Here is a 22,328-nt window from a genome sequence, read left to right on the forward strand (position 1 = left end):
TTTCGACCACCTGGGATTCTTTAACGTGCACCCAAATCTGGGCACACGGACCTACAACATTTTTGCCTTCACCGAAAATGCAGCCGCCGAAGCCGGGATTCGATCTCGTGACCTGCGGGCCAGCAGCCGAGTACCTTAGCCACTACACCACTGCGGCGGGGCTATGCAAGAACGTTATTTTTTCTATGAAAGTAACAAAATGTATCTCTTACTTAGAACACTTGCACATTGGTCAAAAGGGCAAACATAGTAGGCGTCTATCTAGCATTGGAGCCTTCAGGGAATTATTCAAGCTCATTGATATATGTATGTGCACGAATTCATAAATAACGTACCATTAACAAAACTGTAGACAATCTTGGATTTTAAGGAGTCCCGGTCTTCTGCCCGGATATCCTCTGGATATGTTTTCACGATTCCCGACTGAAAGAAACAAGATTGCACGACGTTTTTGCACTAAGTTGGTGTGAGTGACGAACAGAAAGAATATTATATTTGAAGGCTTGTTGTTTACGCATTACAAAACGATAAAACAGTGAAGCATGCATGGGGAATGGGATTAGCACCATGTTCAAAGGGTCAAAGTCTTATTTTTCTAAATTCGAACATTTACAAGTATGACGTTGATCCAACATTGAACAGGCTTCTTACAGTTTCCAGTGTTTGAAAATCACGGAAAATTTCCCAGCGTATTTTTTTTTCCGAGCCCGACGATCTTTACACTATACGAAAGGGTCTTATGGGGTCTTCAACCACCACCCGCCTCCTCTGAAATTTTTGCAGTTTGCACGCGCACGCACGCACACACACACACACACACACACACACACACACACAAACACACACACACACACACACACACACACACACACACACACACACAATAACACGCAGAAAATGCACGAAAGATATTGTAAGTCAAATACGTGCACACATATGCGCATCCAACACCGCGTACATACAATACAGGCATGACATCACGGCGGCCCATGTCACAGCCTATATCTCAGCAGCTACATATGGTTTTGATTCTGTGTTACTGCGCGCGTTATGCGAGTTCACATCACCACTGAAAACCACTAACATGTAATAAGCCGCCGTTTTGCAGGAACGATGCTTAGGCTGGAGTGCCAAGGGATACCAAAAGCGCGCCGCCTTTTCCACTTTGCTGCCGACAATGGTCGCTGCAAATCAGCCGATGTAGGAATCGAGGCTATCGCCACGCGCTCGCGTGTTCGAACTCATATTGCTCACAATAGTACATTCAGATAAAGATTAGACAAGATACCCTGGCTTGACTTCTAACTTACAGTAATGTCTAGGCTGTTATTGACACAGGACAGCAGTGCCTCTTTCAATGTAACACTCGACTGCTTCAAATGCATAAAAAACACTTCACAGAAACTGCAAAGAATACCGAGTCCTTACAGTGAGGCCGCTGGTAACTTCGGCGCTGTATTCCACATCGGTGCAAGCCCCGTGAACAAGAGCGCACCCCTTGTAGACAAAGGCTGGTCCCTGGTCGTCACCGTCCTCGACGAACACCGTCAGTGTGGTAGTACTCGACAGCCGTTCAGACAGGTTCGACGCTGTGTCCTGTGTAAAAGATAAATCCCCCCGAGGCAACGGCTTTCTTTATCGTTCATAGAAGCAATAAGCACGGTGAATGGACGTCAACGTGACGTGCAGGCCTCTGTACTCACTCTGCAGAAACTAGAAAACGACACCGGCGATGGTGCCATAGTCCAATGCACGGTTCTGTATCACATATCTTGCTCTAAACCTTTGTTTTCATGTTTGACGCACCATTATTATCTTTAGCAATTTATAATAACAGCAGGTTACTAAACAGCACCCATATATTGTGTGCTAGGATATGCATGCGAGTCTGCTAATTGCTTTGTTGTTCGTGTATAGAAGCCCTTGGCGCTACACTTCTATACACGCGAGAACACGAAGGCTGAGTTTCGTGAGCCCCCCCCCCCCCCCTCCCCTCCAATAACAACACCTCTTAATAATTATTTGTGTTACCACCAGTGTGGACGCTCCTCCCTTTCCAGTCCTTGGCTCACACTATATACCCACCACCACCATCACAGTTATCCTTGCACATCATACGTTGAAGTGCATGCTAACGAACTTTCGAAAAGCACAAATGCAATAAATATACCAATCGTTGTCATATTTTGTACACAGTGCACACAAGGTTCGACTAAATGGGGAGAGAAGTATTTAGACAACGCAACGGCTCGACTGCTCAGTGGGTATGAATGAATACGTTTTACACATATACGTAGTACGTTCTCGACGAGATAATTTTAAACGCTCTAGCCACAAATGTGGAGCGCATTTGAGAGGACAGTTATAACACAAAAGCTTGCATGCCATTTTTTCGTGATTCCGTCTAAATTACAGAGGCAACAACGCATTCGAAATGATATGTTGCATAGACGTATAGCTGGGAATACTCTGCATACATAAACAGTGTTTTTTTTTTTCCTGTCTGTCGTCGCCCTTGCAGCATTTGTCGCCCACCGCAGATTACCTTCACGAAAAGGTGCAGGGGCCACAAATGCCCTCAGGCACGCGGACAGCCGTGTACAGTCACGACGCGCATAATCCCGTATGCCCTATTGCGCGGAGCATATGAACCATTACGTCCCTCTCAAAGGGACGTAATGACGTAATTATTGACGTAACTAGACCCGCCGGAAATTGGATAGCGTCAAGCCATCATTAGGCCTCCTCAGCTTGCCCTCGCAAGCTTTCTCTCTCATTCACCGTAGACGGCGCGAAGAGTTTGATCTTACCGCTCTTGGAATTCTAGGTGATGACTACATGCAATTCATATTGCATACAATCGAGAAAAAAACTGGCTCATTTGTGCGTTTTTTTTTTGGTTTGGCGTGATTTAGTGAAATCATCCGACAGCGAACACATTTTTTTCTAATTGTTGTGTTTTAACGTTCCAACGTGGGAGCGACCCGCTGCGCGCTAAACGCACGCACCGAAGGACCATAATAAAATTATTCATCCATCCAACGTCTCAAAACCACCACTTGATTATAAGGAACGCCGTAGTAGAAGACTCCGGAAATTTCGACCACCTGAGATTTTCTAACAAGCATCTAAATACAAGTATACACAGGCCTCGAACATTTTCGCCTCCATCAAAAATTTCGACGTGCTGAGCTAGGCTGTATAGATTCTGCCTGCGTAAGAGGCTTGTCTCGACAGATATGAAAGCGTTTTTCAGCTCTGTGACCCCGTCCTGCACTCTTGTCAAGAGACTGTACTAATTATTACGTTCGGAACTATGGCGGCAAGTGCACTTTTCTAGGATTGGTTTTGAGCGCTTTCCGTTCAGCTGATCCTGAGTGTCTGTCTCTGAAGAAGTACTGCTCCTGTGTTTGACTAGCAGCTTAATTAATCGAAGCTAATTGGAACAGTATGGCGAGACTTTTGTGCCGCTCTAGTGGAAATTATGCTCTTGTTGTAAAGAAAAGTGTGAAGGCGATTGGAAAGGTTCACCTGCCTGATGATGTAGAACACTTGCTGGCGAAAGGCCCTAAATTGTTTTTACACCTTCGCATGTTCCTGCGCATTGTCTGATTGCAATAAATAGAAATATCGCTGCTAATGCGAAGCAAGAGTCCCGCGATCAATGCCTATTAAAGGGTGTAAGTTTAGACAAGTCAGTGCCAAAAGGCCCACCCAGGATTCAGATGTTAGTGTTCGGCGCACGTTCGGTCCTTTCTGAAAGCTAACGACCTCGTGTTGCAGGCTGTGACAAAAAACTTTGTTCGTGTTGGGAAGCGGGAGGTTCGAGTGAAAACAAAGTTTGTAGAGTTTCGTGAAAAATCGGAATTAATGTCACTTGCGAAAAGCACAGAGAACAGAGGTAATCCATTGAAAGTGTTTTTCACGGCCAAGACCCATACGCCAAAAGTACCTTTTAGAACCATCGTCAGTGAATCGGGGTGCTGGCAACACAATGTTAGCCTGTTTTTACCGAAGAAATCAAAGTCGCTAGTGTAGAATGACCCCTATCGTACGAAAAGTACAGATGATGTAGTGCAGCTCTTGTGCGGAAAAACTAAAGTGGGGTATCGTTTCTCAGTGGACATAGAAGATTTTTTTATTTCATATTCTGAGCATGAACCTATGTCTTCAGTGCAATAATGTATCGAGGGCTATGGGGCTGTGTCTTTCCAGAATTGTGTCGGTTTTTTTTTCTAGCAATTTCTTGAGACATTTAGAGTTTTATCGTAACTTCACTTTTATCGTTTCTAATTATGAGCCTATTTGCAGCGTAATGGCATATGTATCGGTTTCTGTCTGGCTCCTCTCCTTGTAGATATTTTTTAGCAAACGCCCATTGCTCTTTAAGCAAAGGTTTTAGCTTGAGGAACGTTGTAAAGGCTTTTAGGTACGTCGATGATATTTTTTGTTTTTTATTATCTTTAGGCTCTGCCGACCAGGACTCGGTGACTAAGATTTTAGATTATTTTAGCCGACAAGGACAAGGTCTGGTTTCACAGTTTTTAGAACTAAGGCTCGAATTTTTTTAACGTCACATGTGTTGGTCCTACCCATCACGGGCAAATAAGGACCTGTTACCATTTAACCCCATAACTGCTCTTTTTTTTTTAATTTCCGGTCAGAAAATGCTTATTTTTTATGGCTGATTTTGAATCGGACTGTACTAAAAAGTAGTTGTCAATGTTGAAAAACTATTTTCTATTTTCACCACGTAATTAGTCAAATCAAGGGAATAAACTTCATTTCTGAACATACATAGGAATCCAGCTACCTCCTTCTAATAAAACTTAAAAATCTATAAATATAACATTTACAGACGCAACATCTTTCTTCACTTGTGTAGGCTAAGCATCCTTGCGGTATTTCACTCGGGAAGCTTTGCAGCTGTGATGAAAACTTCAAAACGCGAAAAAACTCAAAGCGGCTTCACTGACGGGCACTCACAATGTCTGCGTCTGAGCTATCTTCATCATCACCGGAGGAGCTGCTCAGTTCACCGTCGTCGCTGTCTTCAGTTCCGGACGCAAGATAAATATTCGTACTGGAATCATTATCACTTCAAGAAGATGACGAAAACGACTAGCGTCTTTTTATTTTTATAGTGTTCACGGGCCAGCTATGCATGGCTCAGCGCCACCACACGCCGTCTTTCCATACAAAAACCACGCTTCTGGCACAAGAAAAAACTGTATCATTGAGCAAATGCTGCCATCTAGTGGATTACACGCCATGTAAGCTGTAAATGCACGCTTCTCCACCTGAATGCTAGAGGGGAGTAAGTATTTCTCTAGGACGAGTTCTGCTTGTCCAAAGCAGTTTGTTGACAGCTAGGGAAGGACGAGCTCTGCTCATCCAAAGGAGTTAAGGGGTTAAGTCTGCTCATTCGGAAATTGTAAACATAATGATGATTAATATAATAATTGTTGAGTTTTAACGTGCCAAAACCACCATATTGCCGTATATATGGAAAGAAGGCAGAGTATACGAAAACATGCTGCGGAAGGTACGGACCGAACATACAACTTTGGGATACCACATCTGATGTTCGACCAATTTTTCCACTGTGGCAGTCCTTCAGTCCGTCCATAATATTGGGTAAATATCTATGCCCGCCTGATACTTGGAGCGCTAGCCTGCGCTCCTCGTAGCCACAACGACCATCGCACAACACGCCTGTTTGCCAGCATCACGAATCTACTATTTTTGTTACCAGAAGGTCGTCGGTTTGGTGCCCACCAGCTGCAAGTTTTCTTTTTTTCGTTCGATTCGAGTCCATTGCAATTAGGCCATAATTACTGACCTACAGCTAAGACTACTAATAATATATTCCTTATACCATGGGTCTCAAACACGCGGCCGACACCGGCCCGCAGATAATTGCCTCCATCCCAAATGCGTATATTTTTTCTAATAAGTATGTTACTGGGCTACATGGACGTGGCTGTCCTCCAGCAGTCTTTTTTTTTTTCGAGGCTCCTGATGCGGTCACCATGTGTTAGCCTACACGTTATAACCTAACCATATATTGATCCATTTGTATGTACAATTTAATGTTCCAAAACCACCATATAATTATGATTAACCTAACCAATGCAAGAAAAGCTATATTACAGAATCAGCGTCACGACTTGTAATACTAGAAATCAGCCCGGATACGTTCCTGGCACTTGCGGTAGACTGTTTGTGGTCTGCAAGTTCAGCTCAGTCGGAGACCTTTGGAATGCCTTATACCTTGTATGGATTTGTTGTGTCTTGGTTTCATTGTGTTATATCGCAGTAACACAACAGAATGTGAGCCACGTGGAATAATCAGGCAGAAAAAGTACCTCTCGATATTTATAGTACCTTACTTATAGCATACAGTTCATTCAATATGCGGTTATAAAATTACTCACCGTCGCTTTGATTACCAAGTGGTAGTACTTGGCTCTCTCGTAGTCCAGCGGCTTCGCTACTGTCACTAGTCCTTGGTAAGGTAAGTCAATGGCAAAATAGTCGTACCCGTCGTTCTGTGCGAAGAAAAAGCAAGACAAATAAATGTATGAATGAAATTCAAAACATAGGAGCCCGAGACGCACACAGGGAGAACAAGTGTTCGTTCTGCTTCATAAATATTCTCTTTTCTCACAGTTCCGGCTGTATGTGTTCGAGTACAACACAAAATATAAATATAAAAGCAGCAAGCTGATAAGACATCTCCCGTTGACAATAATACATTGATATGCGATGTGCGTCCCTTGAACAAACGACACAGCGGATGAGAAAGGGAATAGAAACAAACGACCTCCTCGTTCACAAAAGGCATTCAACAGACAATGCGAAGTCCACTCACGTCGCTGCCATCTCCCGGGACTGTGGTGTACTCGACAAGCCCATTGGTTCCCGTGTCCATGTCCATTGTGGCTAGATCACGAAATATCGTCGTTCCCACAGGAGCCAGCTGCCGCCGCGATGGGTACAACAAAAAGAGAGAAGACGGACAGAAAGAAAACATTACAGCTGAGCACTGCTGGCAAACAAGCACATCTTTCCAGTTTTCATGTACGCATTGAAGGCAGGACGTCAGGCATAAAAGACCCTCAGTACAGTGAGTGTTTGCTGTATCGGTAGCTCACTGGTTAAGCGCCGCGAACCTAAGCTGAGGGTTCAACGCGGACTGTGGTAGCCCCATTTTGAATAAATATGTAATGCTGATACGCTCGTATGCTTAGATGTAGGTATAACCTTTTAATAACTCCACCTGGTTAAAAATTTAAAATGATTTCTTAAACGAACACTATACGGTGTGCCTGTTCACCAAATCGTCACATTCTTTTGCTACGTGATTGTTTTACGGCGTATAAATGCCTGGGCGTGGTAGGCTACACGCAGAGCTCACTTCATATGTGATAAGAACGTAAACGTTATTTTTGAGTCATAAATAGCCTCTTTTTTTTTGGCACATTACAGCTATCTTCTTCTTCAATGTAATCAACACGTGGCGCTTACTCCCTTTGAAAGAACAAGGTGTAGCGGAGATCCCAAACACGAATGAAGTCAGCAGAAGAACTGTTCACTACAGCGTGAAACACGCATTGGGTTATTAAGGTTGATGTTTTGGTGGAGGTATCCGTTGCGCGCGACGTTACCCTCGCAGTCTTAATGAGCGATTGTCCGTGCAGTGCGTCTCTTTCATTTAAGGACATGTTAGGGTCAGTCCGCCAATTCTGTGGCACCCAGCAATTAGAATATGCAACAGACGGAACGAATGCCTGTTGCGTGGACAAAGAGAAAAGTGCTATACTTCCCTTTTTTCTACGCACTTTTGAACAAAACGCAAATAATTCTGGTTTGTTTTTAAACACCAGTTCATGCTGTTTGTACACTATAAGTGGAGGTTCACTTCATGAAAGTTAAACCCCTTCAGGACTCGGAACTCTTGTGGCGGTGGCCGAAGCGAACAAAAATGGCTGCGAATCACCTCCTTTTCGTAGCTGTGAGTTACGGATGTGATTGTCGGCAGCCTTCATAGCACTAAATTTGCAAGCTCTTTCAAAGCCAGGAATACCTCCATTACAGATAGATGAAACTTGGCTGTTAAAGCTCATTCTTCGTTAATGCTACAGCATTATTAGTAAACGCTTTCTTTATAAACCCCGCTCGTACACTTGGATACCACGCGTACACTACCGGGCGCACAAGTCACGACCATGTCTTCTGTTTTACCCCATTATGAATGAGATGTTCTCTGCGGTCGTATGCGCTCCCGAACCGGCTAGATCGCGTTGTCCCCTAAGTGACTGTGGATGTCTTTCCAACTGTGCCTATAGTAGAATATGCCCTGAGGAAATCGCAGCTTAGCTGGAGAGATCGAACTCTACGTTTAGGCAACTTCCATGAGGCCAGCCTCTTCTCAACAATCATTGTCGACAGTCGCTGGCTTTGCTGAAAGGTTCTATATATAGTAACAAAGGGTGGGATCTTTGAATACTCTATAGAGTGAAACTTTAGACGGAGTAGCGCATGGTAAGACAAGATTGTTGCTAGGAAACACGCCACCGATTGAAGTGAAAACAAAGTAATGTTTCGAGATCTGTTCGGACTGCTTCAATATGGGAAGGTGTCTGCGCATAGTGCCGATAAACAACGACGCCACTTTTTGAAGCGCGCATGATCGAACGACTTCGGTGACTTTTTCGTGTGGTTTTTTAACTATAGCTTGAGCTCCGGTGTCTGGAACACATAATGTCCTTGTTATTTCTGTGAGCAATCTTGGTAGCGTGCGTTGCGAGGGCATTTCCCAGTGCACGGTCTATTGTTTTACTTTTGTTTTATTCTCGCATTACAATATGAAAAGTGGTTATCATTTTAACTATTATATAGCTAGCTTCTATAGTTAAAGAAAAGCTGTCAGGCGAGCATAACGCACAACTTATCCTATTCCTCGTGCCACTACTCGTCCCTTCAGTTTAACAGCAGAGAAAATCGATCATAATCTGTCCTTGAGTGCGAACATATATCGAGTGCGTGGCACCACCCATGCATTAAGAAGCATAGAATTCACGGTAATTGCTGTCTTGCGTGATACAAATCACGATGGGGAATAAAACTTACTCCTTCCCGTGTTAACAAAGAAACCTTTATCAAAAAAAAGTTTACCTGGCACCATTGTCAGTCAATGCATATATTGTATGAATAGCACCTTCCTTGCATCGACTGCCTGGTGAACGGCTACACTGTTGGCGTCACATCGTATTTCCCGCATTATCAACCTTCTTTATTATCTCTTCCTTGCTCGGCGTCAATACTTATGCAGTCCGCAATAAATAAAATATACATTATTCTTCTAGTACCTTAATCTACGTCTCCCTCGATGCTGATGTCGAGTCTTGCAAAAGCGGTGAGTGCCAACGTGCGAAGTGTTATTATGCGCAAATCGACAGCCGTTTCATCACGTAAATACAGTCCAATGAAAAAGACTACGAACATTTACCATGCACGTATCGAAAATATTCGACAACGGCGTACGTATGCGTGACGATAGTTATGGCGCGAGAACAAAACGACGACACAAAGACAAGAAGGACACGAAAGACACTTCTTGTCTCTGTGTCGTCGTTTTGTTCACGCGCTATAACTATCGTCATGCTATACCAACTAGCCCAAGCTGCCACACTTCTAAGGTACGTATGCGGCCATGTTTGATCACGTGATTATGACTGGCCGGGCAGCGCGAGCTGGTTGCAGCTGCGGGGGCAAGCGAGTCGCATGTTCTGTAAGCAAGAACTACGTTTTGCTGCGCAAGCATATGACTTACGTACGCCTCGATGCAACCAGCTTGTATAATACGTCCATAGCCACTTCCCTGAACCAGGGCCAGTTACGATCACGTGATAAACAATGGCCGCGCCCGTTCGCCGCTGCGGAAAATCATATGTCGTCGAGAAACTGGCGCAGTACCTCTGAGACTTTGGTTTCGTAGTGGGGACGCCTGAAGAGCGGTGGGTTGTCGTTGACATCGTTGACTCGCACCAAAACCTGGATGGCTCGCTGCGAAAAAGGCTGCTCCCGACAGAGAGTGAGGAGGACATTATCGATTAGCCGCAAAACACAAATGCAACAATATTAAAGTTTTCTGTACTTCAATCTGTAAGATGAGTATGCATGTTATAAAAACTAATTGCGCATATAATTGCGTCGTAAATGTGTGTGCACCATAGTACACACTTCACGTTAAACTTTCCCTCTATCAACACCCCCCTCCCGCAAACGTGCTTAGACAAATCAATTTTTAGATAGGGCTTTGTTTTCCTCCTGGTTCCACAATGCAGCGAAGCTTACTGCTGCAGTGCTACGTTCGCCACCATCAGTTACGCGAGAGCTCACACATTCAACAACGCTGTAATGAAATAATCTGAAGTTGGGAAAGTATACTTCATTTAGACATAATTGCAGAAATGATTAACGGACAGAATACATTCTCACACTTCGCGCTGCTGAAACAGAAATAGATTACCCATTCGCTTACCTGTACTCTGCCTAATCGGGCCTGGCAAAGCACCTGAAGCCGTATAGACGCCAAGTCGTCAGCCTGCAACAAATAGAGAAAACACTGCAGCAGACTATTCTAAGGTCTTTCCTGCGAGATTATGTTCTTTGTCCGGACGTGTATAACTTACTCTTCGCTAGTAAGACGAACGTATAAACAGTTAACTGTCTTACCTAATTAGTACTAACGTCCTTGTGATGTGTTGGCTACATGGAACACTAACGAATATTAGTCGACAGTGATCCCTAAACCACCAGATTCTATTGTTTCGCTCTTGTTTTTTTTTTTCTCTTCTCACGCTGCATCAGCAGCCTTATCGCGTCGAAACTTTTCTTTGTCCTCTTGTATTTCGCAAAACTATCGTTAGCCATTACGCGACGTGAAGGAAAAGTTGCGAGACACAGAGCACCACACTCTCGGCCAATTACCAGCGAACCACCCGAGTGCCGTAAATCAGCCATGATACGTGTGAGAACGCGAACGTAAAACGGTGGCGAACATAAGCAACCCCACAGCTTGAAGGCATTCACCGTAAGCGCGGCTAATTGCGAAACTCGTGCGACCAGCCAAAGACAAAGGCGACAGGGAATTGATTTTTTGTACTTTGCATAATACTGCATTGTATACTCTACACACTACGAGACACAGCTATATGTGTACTGAAAGGCTGGATCGAAGGAAAGTTGCGCTATACTTTTTCACGCGAACTCAATACGGGTCCTTTTCTTCGAAGCGAAGTGTTGCGACAGTTTGCAGCGGGGGAACGAGCGTGACGCTAAGCACAAGAAGAAAAACGGCCAGTTCAGAGCAACTATGCTGCTTTCCTTATTGAAAGCAATACTCAGCTAACGAAGAACTGATAAAAAAACTGATAACCAAACGCACAACTCACAAATATTATCGCAAGCCTAGAAATATTGCCACCTTGAACCGCAGCTGTCACCTTTTGGCAAGACGAGCTCAGTGATTCGTTACATGCTCGTATTTACATATATGGCTTATGAACGCATTTCCGCAATCTGTGCGATCATTTCTTCATATGTGTTGAGCTGCAGGCGGAAGTTAGCTTCACCATATGACTTGTGTAGGGAACTCTTCCTGCATTCTGCCGCAAATTTCTCTATGACATATAGCTCTTTTATTTTTTGCTACGAACTATTCCTTTTTCCTTAATTTATCTGAATTATTTTTAAAAACTCGTCTTTTTCGGAGCAGGTTTAACGCGCATATATATGACGCACGGGGTGGTGACCCGCCGTAATCAGCCGACTTTGGCGTTCGATCCGCTTGTCAATTAAAGCGCATGGACACATTTCCATGAACTATAGTTTAGAAAACGTACAGGGAAAAGATATAGCGGCATTAAGCAAGTCTCAGAGACCCTCCATCTGACTTTTTTTAGCAGAACAATATATAAGCGAAACTGATTATGCTCAGATCTTTCCAGAAATATGCCATTTGGGAGTAGTGAAGAAGAGTGTTTAACACAATGCCAGCACCGTCGTACCCCCGCTGAACAATTCGAATAAAAGGCGAGGTTCCTTTGAACTGGCATTGCGTAGCATCATCGCCGTTTCGTAAGCGTCAGTGATTGGCTCTTATCGTTGGGGCGCCAGTAACCTACTCTGGTACACTTCGCGGTTCCTACTACTTCGCCAGCATTGCTGCTGTCAGAGCTACGTTCCATAACGTGCCGTGATACTGTCGATATGTATATGATATGCACAATATAAGGCGCCTTTCAATCATGCACACATGTGACTTATCTCCAGAACGCAATCATCTGGGTCATTTTCGAGTTTCCCCGATCTAGTATAATACCACATTCTTTCTTCATACGTACATTTTTTTCCGCTGTTGTCTACTATATAGTCAAACGATTTCGTTTAGAAGCGATAATAATGGCGAGCGTTAATCAGTGGTTACCAACATTAAATTGTCTTGAGCAGCACCAAATCTTGAAAAAGTACTCATGTGTACACCACCCAGGAGCACTGCATTTGCAGGCACCGATGAATGAACAGTATCATTGCCATGCGCTTTTTTCTCTTTTCCGGCGCTTTCGGCATGTTTTCCAGTTAGCCTGTTGTGGTTTCGATAACGGAAGAACGAAGGTTCAAACACTTACGTCTCTGTCGAGTGGCCTCTTGAGAATGAGACGTTTACCAAGTAGCTGGAAGACGTCGTATGTGGCCGACTGAATGCTCAGCTCGATGTCCTGTATGTCACCCACGACGGGAAGTTCCCGCGGCTGCGTCTCCTGGTCTGTCTCTGAAACACCGACACTGCCTAATGGGTGCCATGCACGGACGCGCTTTTCGGCACGCGCACTGAACGTGCATCAACCGCATGAAGTGACTGCTGGTTTTACCCAGAGGCTGCAGTCGATTGTTTCACGAACGGCCAATGTTTATAGTGGCACGAGCAACGAGTTCAGGGGAAGATGGAAGCTTGAAGAGATGAAGTATTCATGAACACAGGGTGTAACTGAAACCAACTGGCTTGTCGAAACATCAGCTTGTTCTTAATCTTGTTCACCCATTGATCCTGGCGCATACCCACTATGGGGCATTGGCCAAGAATCGAGTGGTTTTAAAAATTATTGTTCAGATTTAGAATAATGGAGATATAATACAAAGATTACCAATAACCTAGGAAAGTGTGGCGCTGATTTAATGCATACAATTATTTAAATAAAGAAACAAATTTATTCTTAGAATAGATCAATAATCTTCAGTGATGATGGAGCTCCTTGGGTGATTCGCATCTATCCACTAAGGGAGATCGGCCAAGAGTCGTGTGGATCATACTCTTGATTTATTATCATTTTTAAGCGCTAATAGCGGTTGCATATGTGGTCATAATGAAGCGTTAATTATGATGAATTCTACTTTTAGCCTACAACATTTTGCTGAACCTCCCAGTCTCCAAAGATATTTTTACGATGATGATATAATATCGAATGAATAGCGGTTGATTCAACAGTCCGTGTTTACAATTTTTTTTCTATCTTCCTTCCTTCTTTTTTCCTTCCTTCCTTCCTTCTGAGAGAACCTTTCTGTATGTTTGTTTGTCTGTTTGTTTCTTTGTAACCTGGAAACGGTGGCACATACCCCCCACTCTGGGGGATCAGCCAAAAAACGTATAGTAGCCTATGGATGATAACTGCACTATTGCATACCAGCATATTACAAAAAAATTATGCAAAAAAAGAAATCAATACACAAATAAAGAACAAAAAATAATAAACAAATTAAGAACGGAAATAATCCGAGAGGCTCACTTCCTTTTCTTCCAAGCACGTCCGATCACGCACTTACTTCCACTGTTACGAATATTCAGAACAGGCCCTCTAACAAAAGTGAAACTGGTACGAAGTCGATGGTTCCGATTCAGGCTAAAGTTATATTGGATATACATAAGATATAAGAAGCATAATTATACTGAAAATATTGGCCAATCAACTCATAAAATTATATAAAAATAAGTTTTAAAGTGTACTGAAAGGACAGACGGTTTTCTTGTCAACTGGTATGATCGTTGCGGCTCCTAGCGGAGCACGTCTCAATTACGTGCTTCCGAGGCCGGCTTAGGCATCGCGACAAAACAAAACGTTAACCCAAGGAATGCACCATGACGCACGACCACTGACGACAAAGCTTCGTCACCATTTCGGCGACAAAAGCTCGCAAAATGAACACCGATGTGACATAGGACTAGCCTTATCTTGAATACGCCGACATTCTTCTGTCCTTCAGCGCGAAATGTTTCAACTAACACTGTTGTGGTTACATATTGTGGAGACACTGTAACATAAGGAAGCCTTCTACAACAATGACCGTCTCTAGAGGATGTTTTAGGTGTTATAAACGTACATAGAATGTCAGCTTGCCACCGTGAACAGCTCCTTCAATGCTGTGTTACAGCGAACAAGCAAGAAGGGCCCATGTTAGCCCATCAGGTCGTGGTCGAACCATACCAACGTACTGATAAAAAACTTATTCGAAGCTTCTTGCAATGTCTATAGGCATTTTGTTTGGTATTTTTGGCAATATTTCACTACGTTCTCGAAGTATTTTACATTTTTCTCTCTCGCAAACAGCTTGAAGTATACTATATATTTGACGCAGTTTGCAGACATTAAGCAAAATTTTTACATAATCGTGTGTTTTACGTTAACTTTCTGGTGCAACCAAAAAAAAAGAAACAAACGACTGTTTATAAGGAAACGACGAGAACCCGAGTGAATGATTGCGTAGAAAGAGGTCATTATAGCTCAATATAAGATGCGACTTGTCTACATGGAGTATTCGGGCATGGCGCACTTACGATTTCCTCGGCTCTCTTGAATATCCATTATGACCACTGTTCCGCCGCCTTCCACTTCGCATACTGCAAGAAAAATAAAGTAAAAGAAAACAAATTATTGTTCAGGTACTTATTCACCATCGCAAAGCAAGGAAATGGAGAAAATATCAAATGAGCATTGTATGGACAATAGTTGTTGTTGTCGTGGTGGTGGTGGTGCTGTTGCTGGTGATGGCGGTGATGGTGGTCATATCTCAAAGTCGCATCAAGTGTTCTTGTTCATTATCGCAAACAGACCACCTGGAAAATATTAAAATGTTTTCAGTAATGTTAAAATTTATTCCTTAGCTTCATCCGAAGCCTGTTAGTACGAAATTTACAGGCATCTGTCGGTTGATTTCGCCCCAAGAATATGCTCATCCAGTAGACACTGAACAGTTCTTCAACATGATACTGGGACACCTATAACAATTCACCTTATATCTCTCGCACAAACATCTGCGAACTTCAAGTCCCGCTGCTTCGTCAGCGTAGCAAGCGTTTCTGAACTATTCGAAACCAATACAAAAATGGGGACCTCATTAGAAACATTTCTTTGGTTTTACGTGCTAAAACCGCGGTATTAGTATGAGGCACGCCGTACTGGTTGATGATATAATATGGGGGGTTTAACGTCCCCAGAACACCATACGATTATGAGAGATGCCGTTGTAGAGGGCTCTGGAAATTCCGACCACCTGGGTTTTTTTTAACGTGCACTCAAATCTGAGCACACTGGCCCACAGATTTTCGCCTCCATTGAAAATGCAGCCGCCACAGCCGGGATTTCATCCCGCGACCTGCGGGTCAGTAGCCGAGCACCTCAGCCACTAGGCCACCGCGGCGGGGCACACATCGTACCGGAGAACTGGGGATGATCTGCCATCTGTCACTTAACGTGCACTAACGTCGCACAATATGCGGGCCTCTGTACCATTTTACCTTGACAGAAACGCAGCTGCAGCTGCCGGAAGGGAACACTCTTACATGTGAGCAGCTGTGCAGCGTAACAACCTTACGATCGCAGCGGCGTTCGGACCACATCAGTGGCACTCCGCAGGAAACGCACCGCTGAGTCATTTCGGGCATGCATGTGCGCTCATGAAATAAGTTTATAAGAAAAGCGTAGAGTTGAGAGTCTCGGTATGAAATGATTACAAATTATTAGCAGAGCAGGTTTTCGCCCACTTGTTATTTAATGCACACGATACAGCAATACAGTGATCTCAGCATTTTTTAGCCACTTGAAATTATACATGCATATTAGAGATCCTGAAAGAAGAAGAGCAACATAGCCTATAGCAAGTGCACAGCAAAACATAGATAAATAATTAATAATATTGCGATGTCTCTTAGATATGCTCATACCATACGAGATCTGCAGGAGCTCTCGCTTCTTTCAAATACAAAGCAACGGTGTTTGACGTACACGAATAACAATATTTATTTATTCATTTATTTATTTATTTTCCTATTTATTTATTTATTTCCCCTAGAACACAATTCACCGATCTCCCGATGTCAGGTTGCACAGTCTTGCCAAGTTGCAAGTGACGGGACGTAATAGTTCATAGCATCAACTCCTTTCCAATACAGCATCAATTCTTTCGTAAATTTACCTGATAATGTGACCACATGGCGCAGAATTTAAAGGCTCAGTCATCGCGCGATGGTTTCATTGGGTAGTGAAACATCTAAAACTTACATTAATGCACCTGAATTTATGCTGGACGCGAAACGGTCTATCCCGCAAGATATAGTAAAAAAAAAAGAAGAATGAAAAAAGGAATTTGTGCAACGCTTTTTCTGCCTGAGGACTGCATTTATAAAGTCTATATGACACGAAAAAATCTATATGTGCACCTCGAATAGTTATTCCTTTTGCGATGACAGTACTTCGACTGTTCAATTGAAGGTCTTCCGAGCCGGCATCCAGCAGATTTCACTGAATAGAGTACCTTGTATATGGTACCTTCTATAAGGTACCTTATATTGGCAGTTCCAAGACACGATATGTGCGAAAGATCTTACGAGTCCAGGATACTACCAAAACTAACCTTCGACACTATGGTGTAGATCTGATGAATCACGCATAAGACAAACACAGTAAATCTGACCAAAAGTGTCTCCATAGTTTTCTGTGAACCCGCGAGTGACAGCTCAGTTAAACAGTTTGTCGAGGCCGTATTCCTGGCTGTTCAATTATGCAGTATGTCAACAGCTGCTTCACTCCTTATGGCCTTCACGTAAATACTTCTGCACGACAAACAAATAATGATTATTTTATCAATCAGGTATTAGCTTGTATTTAGCTTTATTTTAGTGAAGTTGAAGGATTTTGATCAACGCGGTTCAGCATGGCATACTCGTCTGATGAAAATTGGCGGATCCCACGTAGTGGGAATCGATGATATGTGAAGCACTAATGAGGAAAGTTGATATGTCACTTCAAAATCAGCACAACGTTACGACTAAACAGGCCATACATGACACGCATGAAATGATTCGCATATCGGGACCTGTAATTCGTGTCCCTCATACGCTCACGACGCTCGATGCCGACTAAGGTGTATATCAAGCTAGAGAATCGGCTGCAAGCGCACCATGAGCGTGACATGTAAATCATGTCGTACATGACATGCATGCCATAATTATCATGTTTGCACCTGGAATTTGTGTTCATCGTCCATTCACGTCACGTAATACCAAATTTGGTATACGTGAAGCTAGCGAAACAGCCGCGAGTGCGCTCTCAGCATAGCATGTAGTCATGTTTTACCAACGCCTCATCTAAACAATGCCTGGGGAATGGCTCGCGCTCCCAGCGGAGTTGGCCTCCTTCAGTTTTGAGCAAGTGCCGTGCGGTGGCGCTCGCGACCGAGACTATTATCACGGCAGCGGGCGGCACCAGTTAAGCGTTCTTCATCTGCGGCCCATAGAAGCGCGTCAGTCGAGAGTTGTTCGAGATCTGCAACTGTGCACCATGTTTCGGAGGCTATGCAAAGTGTTGCGTTGTTGCACCGTCCGCCACAGGTGACGCTAGCGACCGAGAACATTTCCAAAATGAAGAAGAAAAAGGGTGTGGCAGCTGTTTTTCTTCTCATGGAGCAGGCATCTTCTAGAAGAAGCGTTGATTTTACATGACACGCATGTCATGATTATTACGTCTGGACGTGTCATTCACCTCTGTAGTCCATTCACGTCCCGTAACACCAAATTTGGCATATGTGAAGATAGTGAAACGGCCGTGGGCGCACCAAGAGCATACCATGTAGCTATGTTTTACATGACACGAATGTCATGATTATCATGCTTGGACGTATCATTTGTCTTCGTCATCTATTCGCGTCACGTAATACCGAATTTGTTATATGGGAAGCTAGCGAAACTGCCCCGAATGAATCATGAGCATGGCATGTAGTCATGTTCTTACGTGACACGCATTTTATGATTGTCAGGATTGCACTACTCATATACATTCGTCATCCATTTGCGTCACGTAGTAGCAAATTTGGTATATGTGACGCCAGCGAAACGACCGCGTGTAGTGAAATGTATGCCATGATTTCCACGTTACGGCCTGTCACTTATGTTCGCCATGCAGTCATGTCATACCATACCAGCTTTGCAATAAGTCAAGTGAACGAAACAACCGCAAGAGCAGCAAGACCATGACATGTAAATCATGACATTAATTACATACATGTGATGATTTTTATGTTATGACTATTCACTTATGTTTATCATACAGTGATATTATGCCATACAAATTTTGGTATAGATCCCATAATCGAAACGACCAGGAGAGCCAAATGCCGTAGGTCGCTCGATAGATAGATAGATAGATAGATAGATAGATAGATAGATAGATAGATAGATAGATAGATAGATAGATAGATAGATAGATAGATAGATAGATAGATAGATAGATAGATAGATAGATAGATAGATAGATAGATAGATAGACAGACAGAAAGACAGACAGACAGACAGACAGATAGATAGACAGACGGACAGACGGACGGACAGACAGACAGACAGACAGACAGACAGACAGACAGACAGACAGACAGACAGACAGACAGATAGATAGATAGATAGATAGATAGATAGATAGATAGATAGATAGATAGATAGATAGATAGATAGATAGATAGATAGATAGATAGACAGACAGACAGATAGATAGATAGATAGATAGATAGATAGATAGATAGATAGATAGATAGATAGATAGATAGATAGATAGATAGATAGATAGATAGATAGATAGATAGATAGACATACAGACAGACAGACAGATAGACAAATAGATAGATAGATAGATAGATAGATAGATAGATAGATAGATAGATAGATAGATAGATAGATAGATAGATAGATAGATAGATAGATAGATAGATAGATAGATAGATAGATAGATAGATAGATAGGTAGATAGATAGATAGATAGATAGATAGATAGATAGATAGATAGATAGATAGATAGATAGATAGATAGATAGATAGATAGATAGATAGATAGATAGATAGATAGATAGATAGATAGATAGATAGATAGATAGATACGATCTAAGTCGCCGAAGTTCGCTAAGAAATGCTCCGCATTTTATAAGCATAGATAGATAGATAGATACGATCTAAGTCGCCGAAGTTCGCTAAGAAATGCTCCGCATTTCATAAGCATCGGGTTACTATGAGTGGGGTTCAGTATGATGATGCTTCTGCTGAGCTTAGACATATCAACTCACTCGTTCTCTAATATTCTTTACATATACAAACAAAACAATTTCACGTTTATACCACAAAAAAAGTAGTGGGGGGGGGGGGATATAGGCCGTATCAGTGGCATTACGCACACGTGTAAAGTGTCACTGTCATTCTTCTTCGTTATATTTGTCCTGTTCTCTTTATTTGTTTGGATCTCGGAGTCAGCCGTCTGTGAAGCTGCTCGTCCACGTCACCTCGCAGACAGAAAATAATGGTCCAGTTGTCCTAGGCTGACCATAGTCACCCAATAGCCATCTCCTTGCGAGGCCACGTATCAGTCCTTCATACTGTATTTTTTTTCCTTAACGAGAGGCCGTTCATTGGCATTGAGAGAAAAGCAGATGAGTGTTGGTCACACGTCTACTCAAGCGAACGTTAACGGCCTGCCGAAGCAAAAGAAGAAAAGCCATTGTCGCTAAACGTCTTCAACGGGCTTTATTTTTATTTTTATTATCGTCCGCAATGACTCCTCACAAGGTAGCGTACGTTTCCATGCAGAACATGTGTTTTGTGCTGCCTCCTTTCTTTTTCTTTTTTCGTCTTTGCGTTGCCTTCTGTGTCATGATTTTCTCGCGTGCTGCTTTGGGAAGGGTCCCGCAACTTCGCTCCGCGTCTTTCGCTCGACTGGCTCACAACTACATTAGCGACGCTTCGACAGAGCCGGACGCACCATCATAGCATCCACGCGCCACGGGGCTACCTTCTTCGAGACGCGCGCTACAGCAGGAGCTTCCGTTCGAAAAAATAAGCACGCCTCAAAGGACAGGAAGCCGCTCGGAGAAAGGCTTCCCAGAAAGCCACGGCCGGCGTTGACTGAAAGGTCTGAAAGGGTCGCCGTCACCGCGGTGCCGTTGCGAAAGCGGGAACTACGCGGTGCTTCCTCTGCCGACTTTTGTGTCGACGCGAGAAGTCAATCGGCCGAGAACGTTGTCTTCGCGAGGCGCTTGTTGAGGTCAGCCATCTGTGAAGGAACGCCCGGCGAAGACTCACGTACGCCCCTCCGGCTAGAGCTCCTTCCGTGAGTGTCCATCCGGAAAGGACCTTTGATGAGGACTTTTGCGTATAAAAGGATGACTCTCCACCATTACCCGAAATTCTGATTCACATAGCCGCGCTGCCCGTATTATATGTCCTTGAGGGCATTATTAGACAAAGAACCGAAAAGAATGAAGTCTCAATGAGTAAGTTCTTTTGCGGGGTTGTCCTCATCTTTAGTAACTTTCAGCTACCGGAATTCCGCCCTCCTCCTACCCCGCTCACCCACTTATTGTAGCCTTGGGCAGCAGTGGTTCGGGCATATCACGCAAGAATAACGACATATTGGCTTGAGGCGGATGTGAGCACGTAGCGTATTAAACCTATTGAACTGTATTGAAAACGGGAAACGAGATTGAGCTGACGCAATTCCAAATCGGAGGCTCATGCAGTAAAGTTGTCCCACGCATATTATTTCTCAATGTACTACTCGCTCGGTAATCCGGCCAGTGGACGCTCGACATTCGGTGATAGTCATTTCTCTTTCAGGTAGTCAATAAGAAAAGCGAAACCTGATAAGTAAGTTCAATCATAATCTTAAAGAGAAACTTTGGCTTCCGATTTAGAAACAAATGTCAAACGCCTACTTTCTTTCTGACTAAAGAAAAAAGAAGAAGGAGAAGTAATGGGAGCGTAATACACTAAAAATTTTCATTTTTGTACCAGCATTACTGGTCTATTATGGTCTGTCATTGTAAATATGTCCCAAATCTTACGTCGAGCGCGTGAATCAGCCAGCTCATCACGGGCATAACGTCGCCGTGGCGACGTTAGCAGTCGCCACGGAGAGCTCGTTGAAATATTCTTATAATAAAATCTGTTGGGGTTCCAAGTCTCTAGATATTATGTTTAATAAAACAGGAGGGCTCCAGTAATTTTGGCGACGTTTGGTTCCTTAACGCGCACATAATACTAAATGTAATTTTTCTCAAGTAAGTCTGAGCACACGAGTGTTCATTTGGTCCTATCGAAATGAGAACGCTGTGGCCACCAGGAATTCAAGCCAGGCCCTCCAGCTTAGCGGCACAACACTTTGCATCTTAAGCTACCATCACAGAATAATAGACATCGCAACGGGTCACAAACAAACAGAAGAAAAGAACACAGCGCTGGAGGTGAAGCTTGCAGGGCCATCTGATTCAAAGGACGCCTCCAAGCATCTATGCTACAACCGTGTAATACGAAAAGTCTCTGCACTCTTGCAGAAATATATGTCTACAGACATGGATTGTACTGTTAGGGTCATATAAATTTAAAAAAAAAAAGAAGAGTTGACCGCGACAGAATTCCAACCTGCGATCTTCTGATCCGAAGTCAGAAGCCTTATCTATTACGCCTCGCGGACGCTTGCGAAGAGGTAGTGCTATCCAGAACCGATACATGTTTCATACGTATAGTCACATACTAAGTCCGCAAGCCCTCCGCCCAAACGACCACAGCGCAGCAGCCGCTCGCCTCTGCGACCGAAAAAATTGTTTCTCTCATACACTCGCAATGTACCACGAAGACGAGGCCAACGACAGTCCGGCTCATGACGTGAGTCTGGAGTGCGCGACCATTAGTACAGTCTTGTGTGCACCCGCCTTTGAGGAGGAAATGAATGCCG

The 22,328-nt window shown here is 43.5% G+C and overlaps 1 protein-coding gene across 2 annotated transcripts in view; it reads right to left on the minus strand.

The window, feature by feature from the left end:
• The window catches only part of Cad99C (cadherin 99C), a 227,029-nt gene that overhangs the window by 35,540 nt on the left and 169,161 nt on the right, over positions 1-22,328 (minus strand). For both annotated transcript variants that reach the window (XM_075879866.1, XM_037413475.2), the window contains 8 exons: positions 14,900-14,962; positions 12,699-12,841; positions 10,550-10,612; positions 9,982-10,083; positions 6,875-6,982; positions 6,438-6,551; positions 1,429-1,596; positions 336-423 (listed from right to left, as the gene is read on the minus strand). In XM_075879866.1, coding sequence (XP_075735981.1) covers positions 336-423; positions 1,429-1,596; positions 6,438-6,551; positions 6,875-6,982; positions 9,982-10,083; positions 10,550-10,612; positions 12,699-12,841; positions 14,900-14,962 — 849 coding nt within the window. The remainder of the gene's footprint in view (positions 1-335; positions 424-1,428; positions 1,597-6,437; positions 6,552-6,874; positions 6,983-9,981; positions 10,084-10,549; positions 10,613-12,698; positions 12,842-14,899; positions 14,963-22,328) is intronic.

The sequence above is a fragment of the Rhipicephalus microplus genome, chromosome X (genome assembly GCF_043290135.1).
Source record: "Rhipicephalus microplus isolate Deutch F79 chromosome X, USDA_Rmic, whole genome shotgun sequence".
NCBI classification, from domain to species: Eukaryota; Metazoa; Arthropoda; class Arachnida; order Ixodida; family Ixodidae; genus Rhipicephalus; species Rhipicephalus microplus.